The sequence below is a fragment of the Eucalyptus grandis genome, chromosome 4, assembly GCF_016545825.1.
Source record: "Eucalyptus grandis isolate ANBG69807.140 chromosome 4, ASM1654582v1, whole genome shotgun sequence".
NCBI lineage: Eukaryota > Viridiplantae > Streptophyta > Magnoliopsida > Myrtales > Myrtaceae > Eucalyptus > Eucalyptus grandis.
Window position 1 is genome coordinate 27,380,025 of NC_052615.1, and position 8,664 is coordinate 27,388,688.

Consider the following 8,664-nt stretch of genomic DNA (forward strand, 5'->3'; position numbering starts at 1 on the left):
CCTAGATCGGGGGTGGTAAGGTTCTCCTGTGACCCTGTCGCCCCAGATGGCGTGTCGGTTGTGCCACCCCCCGATGTCGGTCGCACCACCCCCTCGCGTTGGTCGCCCGGACGACATTTGCCGGTGACTCGCCTACCCACGATTGCTGCCCCTCGCCGCCGAGGTCGCGGAGAAGAAGAAGAAAATGAAGATGAATAGTGAGGGCAAAACCGGAAAAGTGAAAAACCAACGAGGATAATTTTGGAAGAAATTTTTTTTTTAGTCCTCGCTCAAGCACATTCTCGACATCGAAAGCCCAGGGCAGCTCACAATCTACCTTGGGCTTTCAACCTTGTGAAGGCTGACATTTTGCAAAGGGGTTTGAAATTTTTTTGCCAAACACCCCATCCTAGGCCCAAGGATCTTTGGGGCTTCAAAGTAGCCTTGAGAAGCTACTCCCAAGCGTACCCTTAGAGGTTAACCAAAAAATGAAATAGAGCGCAAAGACAAGAAATAAAGTGAAGTGCCTCTGCCCCTGGCAAGCCAGCACATTGCCATCTCCACTTTGGAAAGCGTGTTCTCTTGGCTTGCTCCCAGCTCTTCGTTGCTTCCTAATTTGCTTTGCTCCCTCTATCTCGCGTGCACAAGCACGCACAAATTTATCGTAAACTTTGCTCAAACAAGCAAAATGCATCAACTTAGTTGAATTAAAAAATATAAAATAAAATAAATACACTCACGGTAAATCAACTCTTTACCCTACTATAGGATTCCATTAAGGGTGAGCATAATTTTAGGATAGAACTTGGAATAGAAAATCCAAACCGAAAGGAATCTATCCCATTATATATTCTAAGGTATGTAAGATAGGTTCCAAAATCTAAAAATTGAAGAATTTGTTTCAATAGGTGGGTTCTAGGTTCTAGATAGGTAGAACCTAAAATCTAAAACAAGGTTTTTTTTTCTTTTTTTTCTTGGTTTATGTCTTCACGTAATCTTGCGATATTCTATGGCGTCCGATGATAAGTACATAATCCGAAACTACTAATCTAAGCTTCCATTTTAAAACTAAGACTTCTACTTTATTAGTATTTCATAATCTTCATATGTCTAAATATAAGTTATGGCCAGTAGATTGTAACAATAAGTGGTGGTCATTAAAGGTGATGATTTACTGTAATCATTTAATTAACAATATAAGTGAAACCTGAGTAGACCCTAGAACCGACCTTAAGACCTGTAATAAATTAGATCTTAGGTTCCAAAGTATGTAGGGTAGGTACCAAGTTCCATAATTAAAGAACTTGATCCAACGGGTAAGTTCTAAGCGGAATTTGTATGAAACCTTGAACGGCTCACCCCTAGATTTCACAAGTAATACCCATGAGAATCTTGAACAAGAAAGCACAAAAAGATTCACTTTCTTAGAAGACAGACAAGAGGGAGCTCGGAATTCTCATTGGATCTATTTATTAGGAAGGGTGTAAGGCATCGGCGAGGAATGATTGTCGGCGAAGGGCCAGGAAGGAGCTATGCACTGTGGGCAGGGAGAGATGAGCTGGGCTCCAATGGATGGATTACCTCTGGAGGACTTCTCTTATTACTCGACCGAGGCCACGACTTTGATACTTTTGGATGACACTCCAGTTTTCGTATTTACGGATGATCTTTCCATTTCGTCGTATATCCATGGAGATTTACTACGTAATCCTGGTATAATATGCGCTCACTCAAGAGGAATTATTATCTCTACTTCTAAGACCGAATCTTTCGCTTCAGTCAAGACGTCGAAGGCCAGGGGCGAATGCGCTTATCGAAGGAATGAATGAATGAATGAATTCATGTTATGGGTAATTATAGTGCTAATTCACACCTCATAAGGCGCTGCGACCACATCGGTGAAGAGTTAAGACAGCCCCGAGGCACAATTCCTACCTCATGGGCGACGCGGTTGCCTTGGTGATGAGTTAGACACTCCCGAGGTGCACTCCCGGCCATTAGGCGATTCCACCAATGTTAGAGATGATACCCGAAGAGGAGCATGGTGCTGGATGGAGCTCGCGTTACTTAATTTTGAGGTGATTCCCTGTAGCATGGGCACCAAGTTTGAGCTTTCTGCAACCATATGACTCGTCTGAGTCCAGATCTCCCGGCGAGTCCATAGCGCCTCCGCTCCAAGTGAGCCATCTAAGGCTGTAATGCTTCCGCGAGCCACCAAGGGCCATAGCACCTTCGTTCTACACAAGCTATGTGAGGCTACCGTGCATTTCGACTAAATGCTAGCCTTAGCCTTCATTTCGTGCTTACCATCTAAGGCCACAATGCTTCTGCTCTACGCGAGCCATCTTTTGCACCTAACGCCCCAACACCGTGCTCCTCGCGAACAGTCAATGGCAATAAGGAACGACCTCTACCACCCTTCCTCGGGGATCCTCGTCGTCGGAACCCTACTACTCTTCTAAAGGATACTCATAGCGAGAGCTATGAGCAGACATGTTAACTGGCACGCATGCAAACATCACGGTGTTCTACGGCACAAGAAAGATCGGGGCAAACTATGAAATGGCTCACAAGGATTTTATTATAAGCATAATTACGATTACACACAGTCCGGGAAACACAGAATACACTGAGCAAACTTCAAAGACATAACGATTCCACAAGATTGCGGACATACTAGGCATCTTCCACATACAAATCTGAAATTTGGGTACATTAAACACTCCATCTAGTGATCAGATAAGGAAATAAATCAGGAAGACAACATTCACGTGGTTTTGGGGGGAACCAATGTCAACGCCAAACCAGGTCGTCAGTCCTCGTGACATTAACTGCGGTAAGGATTTTGACTGCAAACTTCAGTTCATTCCCTTGAATGAACCCTTTATTGAGATTGCTCCACAGCAAAAACTTTGGTTCACCGCAGGTGTATTCACCGGCACGTAGCCAACCCTCAACTGCAACACCCCCAAAAAATACTTATTAGTTTTAAAAGAAAATAATGTAGAGGTACTCAATTGGGACCGATGAAGAGAGATAACATTGGTCTTTCAATAGAAAATACTCACGTGCTTATCTGAATTGTTGCTAGGATACTCAAAAGTTCGATGGTTGGGCTTTGAGCCCTTTCCAAAAGCCACTTGGAATTTTTCCATAAAATGAAAATGATATTCATTTATTAAAAAAAAATCTGGAAAAATTGGACATGTTTTTCTTTTAATATTTTGCAGGATTTATATATGGTAATACTTATATGTATTTGTGTTGGCCCGCCTCTTTTGAATTAAGCAAAACTGGAAAAACAAAATATATCATTCAAATTTTAAATAAAAAAATAATACACACACACACACACACACACACACACACACACACACAAATTATGTGCGAAACTACCTGCCAACATTTGCACATTGTTCATTTGAAAAAAAAAAAAAATTGCACATTGTAAAAATTTCGGATGTTTTGGATTTATAGGAAGAAAAAGTGAGTGGCGTAAAAAATTGATTATGTAAAAAATAGGGATAAAAAACACAGAGAGAGAGAGAGAGAGAGTAAAACTTAATCTAGACACGGTTGTTACAGAGGAAAAGAAAAGAAATACATACCTCGGTGTGCCTCATTTTTTTACGGTCGGTGTTCAACACACTCAAGATGGCACTTACAAAAAGAAGTTTCCCCGGAGAAATATATTGCGCTTCTAAGTGCACGGACAGCCACTCTTTGTCTTTCCCCTTTTCCTGTTGGCGACATACCTTTAACTTCCTACACATCATAATTACAGTTAAAAAAAGTTGAGTTTTAGCTATTTCCGCTTAGAAACATAAGAAACAAAAATAAATTGATTTTATAAAAGAGGCAAAAGGGGAGAAGCTAATTTCGTTTCTTTGCCAACTCTTTTGTTCTGGGAATATACCATTTTCTATCTTCGTGCGAAAAGGCTTCGGAATACTGAGGGCTCGACTTAGATGTGCAGAACCGTTGGATCGTCGGATTCGGTTCGATCTTCTGAGTGTTATCGACGGATAATGGGTTTTTGATGGTAAGCGTCGCCATTGTCCTTACAGGTTTGCTAACCAAAAGCTCAGCCCCAATCCTACAAGAATCGTGGTCAAGGTATCCCCGTTGAGGATCCTTGAAACCGTCCGAGGAAAGGAACTTCGAAAACCCCCATTGGGTCTTCTCTCTAGTGAATGCCCTCAATTCCTTCCCTTTCTCTGCACACACAATTCCACTAGTTGGTATAACTTTGTTGTTAATTCTAAACTACGATGACGTTACCGGAAGTGCATTGATTATGAATTTCGTGATAATCAACCTTTGAAGATGTCGTACTTGTGGCGTTTGTAGTCGTAAACGAAAAACTTGTAGTCGACTAGGACCTCCTCATTGCATCCAATCTTACATGGCTCATCGATTACCAAATACAAGGACATATATACTCCCTGAGGTTCAAGTCGTAGCCTCCTGAAAAGGACAAATGAAATGTTTAATTAGTTGTGAATTGATTAAGCGGTGTATCTCTAGATTGCTTTCATTGTAGTTCCAAAAGATATGAGCGTCATGTTAGATAAAACAAAAGGGAAATTTGAGAACTCACCAATTGTAGCCCCCAACTTCAAAGAGACCAAATTTAAGCACTGGTAAGTTCAATAATTCCTTAACTGGATTTATCTTCGCTTCATAATGAGCTGGTGGGCAAAGTCTAGAGGACAACGTGTCACGCTCTAAAAAAAAAAAAAAAAAATTATGTGAGCACAATTGATTGTATTATGGGAGATAGAAGGTTGTTCCATGGCTCGCCCCATATGTGCATAAATTAGCCCTTCCACTTTAGGTCCCTCAGACAATCTTTAAAGGCTAAATATTGGATCCCAAAAAGCTTGAGAATTGAAATCCTATGTCTTGAATATATATACTCTATTTATGAAAATAGTGGAAATTGGTACCCTATTTCGTGAGCTATCTGATTTTGCATTGAATCGAACAAGACTAAGTTCATAGCAACATAATGTCTGTCTTAATGATCATGAACGATTGTGGATGTAGAAAGGTCTTACTTGAATCTTCTAAATGGTATTACAGCCAAACAATTTTTTTCTTAAAAAGGTTTAAGAGCAAAAGCATGACTTATCAAGAATAACAACGATGACTTAGGTTAAGAACAAATGAAAGTAGAGCGCAAAGACAAAAAAAAATAAAAAATGAAGAGAATTACCCGGCTCATTGTTGTTTGCGCTCGACATCCCTCTAATAGAAATAGCTTAGCTAGTTGTTGCTTCGTAATTTGCTCCTCTCTCTCTTGCTCTCTCAATTTGATCGTAGACTCCGCTAATGAACTCCAACCACGTTATGAAGAGGCTGGAATCATTTGTTTGATCTGTCGATCACAGCTCTACTACTGTGTCTTTGTAAACCTACCTTGGATTTCTGGATTGGATATTGGAAGTCTTTGAACAAAAAACAAAGGACCCTCCCAACAAATAAATAGTCTATAATTGAAAATCACGACAAGAAACCATTCGGTCTTTGACGTGGAAAGGACGGGATTGTGTGTCGTCATCATCTATCAAAAAGAAGAGGTCCTCATTGGCGGCCCAAACTCTCGTAAAAAAGAAGTGGTCCTCATTGGTCCTCCTTGGCGGCTCAAACTCTCGTCAAAAAGAAGTTCTCATTGCTAAAAACGTATTGGTTACGAAAGGTTGCAACCCTCGTGAAAGAGAAGATGCAATCCTTATGAAGAATTTGTGATTCTTATAAAAAAATATGAAGGTAAAACGTGTTTTGATGGAATGCACTTATTGATAGTCCATATAAATATAATCTGATCATCTCTCTATCCACGACATAAAATGAATGAAGTATTCTATCCTTCATCAGATACAATACGTTGAGGAAAAGTAGATTAATGGAGTGAAATCAGATCTCTTCCTCTCTTCGGTTTTGCACAACAAATATTTTTAATGTTTTGCTATAGATAAATGTATGTCTTTATTCCTCTTATTGTGAAAAATTATGAAGATCAAAGATCTCCTATTTTGTACTTTCCACATAAAAAAAATTACATTATCACTTACGGTCGATATCAAAGCATTGTTTAGGATCTTATGATTTTTTCACTTATTGAAATATTATGGATAAAGATGAAGATTCGTCAATCGACGTTGGTCATTTTCATGTTATCTACCGATTGTTGAAATGTTTACGAAGGGATTTTGTTCGAGAAAATCCGAATGACGAAAGACGTAATAGAAAGAGGGCGGAAAAATGGAGAAAATCCGCGACCAGGTGCGAAAGGGGAGACAGCGTGTGGAATACACACGCCCCACGCGTCTTATGCGCCCCCACGCAGCACGTTTCCACGCGCCCCACGCTGCAACGAGAATGACTGGCGCGTGCATTACACTTGCCCATGCGGCTGTAAAGGCGCGTGCACTGCACGCACCCGTTTCTCGTCGCTCAGTATTACGATTCTACCCTTCGCACTAAGTTCACGAGCATGGCAGTGCATCATCGTCTGCGATCTTGCATTCCCAAAGTGCCTGCCATCTCTCACGCTATGATCCGCCCATTAAATTAAGGACATATGCATAAACAAAAGCAAACTGTCATCATCGCTCAAGCCTTGGTGAAGACCACCATGGCCGCCTTTGCCTAAGGTTAGCAAGGTCGCCTTTGCCCATGGCTGGCAAATCTGAGCAAAGCCATGTTGTATGTTAAGAACACCAACACTCTTCGGAAGCCTTCTTATTGCGTCCGACATTTCGGCATGCAATCAATGAGTATTAGAAAATCTGGCACATGATCAACTCTTCCGTCACGTAGTCCGAAATTCCAACACGCAATTTTGACAGGCATAAGGTCAATTTTAAAAATTTCAATACTTGAAGGGTCAAAATGTAAATATAAAGGTAGAGATTGTGGGGACTAGGCGTCATTGTTGTTGCTCCTGTCGGAAGGGGTTGGTGACCTCACTGGCCCTAGGTGGCCGGAAGGAGGGGATGGCCCTCTCCGGCCAGGCAAGGGTCGACGATGGCCTAGGAAGTACCAATACTCTTTAAGAGTTTTCGTGTCATGTCGGACACTTCGACACGTGTCCGACACTCTCGACACTTTCGGACATTTGATTAACACGTGTCAAAAAAATCCGACATATGGTCAACTTTTTCGACACTTTCCGACATGTGAGTTTTTTACGCCGATCCGTGAGATCAATTTTAAAAATTTTCAATAAATGGAGAGTCAAAATATATATATATATATATATATGAAAAAATAATAAAAATAAGAAAATGGAAAAGAAGAAAAACTTAGGCTTCTCTTCTCTGTTGACTCTCGCTTCCCATTATACAAAATTCACACCCCAAGTTTTTTTTTTTTTTCTTTCTTTCCGATACATCTAACACATGAATCTAGAATGTGAATTGCTTGTTTTCTTTATCCAAATTTTATGGATTATTGGAATGGAGTTGAATTTGTTAAATTGAAACAAAGAATTATATTAATGAATGGTAGATTAATATTTTTAGTGTAAATTCATTCTAGATTTTTTTATTATTTATTTATTTATGAATTTGAATTAAATTGATTTGATTGAAATATTCATAAAAATGATAATTTATTATGTATATATAAAGATATACATTTAATATATAATGTGTTCCAACGTGTCGAAATTCTATGTTTTTTTTTTTTAAACGATGTATCGCGTGTTGTGTTGCATCATGTCACGTGTCGCGTGTCGATACTACTTAGGTGATGACCTACCCAAATCTGGGTGATGCCTCGACCGAGGCCCGAGTGAGGCGCGCCCCAACCGGGCAACGCCACGCCCTCGCTCGGGGCCCAGCGAGGTCGTCGGCCCTCGCCGCCGGCAAGGCCTTGCCTAGGGCTCGGGAGGCTCGGCCATAGGTGAGGGTCGACGTCGCCAATATAGGGAAAGCTTGCTCGAGCCTCACCTAGGCCGATGAGGGCCGCCCTCCCTCCGCTACCTAGAGTCGGCAACCATTGCTGCTGCCATTATCGATCGCAGCCCCCTCCAACGATGGCAGCGACAACAGCGTGCTCAGCCACCCACGACCCTACCTTTTTCTTCTTCTTTTTTACAGTTTTTTAGAATTATTTTAGCTTTAAAAAGTTTTATACTATTCTTTAATTAAGATTTAAAAAATAATAATAAAAAATCCCTCGTGGGATAAATAAATAAATTTAAAAATACTACTTCAGCATTTTCCGTTAAACAAATTGATACTCTTAATAAATGGACTTGATTACACCAATTTGATAAGTTTTAAAATTTAATTGCACTTTCGTGATAAGTTTTAGGACTTGTTGTACACATATCCCTAAATTTAATAGTAAAATGTGGGTTGCTTATTTTTTTTCTCAGAATTTTATGGATTATTGCAATGAAATGTAGTTGAATTTGTCAAATTAAAACAATTGATGATATAAACAAATGTTGGATTAATGTTTTTAATGTGAATTAATTCTAAGATTTTTTTGAATTATTTATTTGTTCATATATATAAAAATATATTTAACATACAACGTGTCGAATTCTCTTTTTATTTATTTATATAAATGGCGTGTTTGTGTGTCGTGTCACGTGTCGTGTGTTCGTATTAGTGCTACATAGATTGCTTGTGACCCTTGCTAATAGTTGGCGAGCCTCATTAACTAGTG

At 40.0% G+C, this 8,664-nt stretch overlaps 1 protein-coding gene across 1 annotated transcript; it reads right to left on the reverse strand.

The window, feature by feature from the left end:
* Window positions 1–2,527: 2,527 nt before the first annotated feature.
* Window positions 2,528–5,424, reverse strand: LOC104450989. Its single transcript, XM_010065731.3, has 6 exons — window positions 5,198–5,424; window positions 4,580–4,706; window positions 4,298–4,446; window positions 3,896–4,196; window positions 3,588–3,744; window positions 2,528–2,936 (listed from the first exon to the last, which is right to left on the reverse strand). Exons 1-6 carry the CDS (start codon window positions 5,223–5,225, stop codon window positions 2,838–2,840), a joined length of 861 nt encoding a protein of 286 aa, XP_010064033.2. The 5' UTR covers window positions 5,226–5,424; the 3' UTR covers window positions 2,528–2,837.
* Between the last annotated feature and the right edge of the window lie 3,240 nt (window positions 5,425–8,664).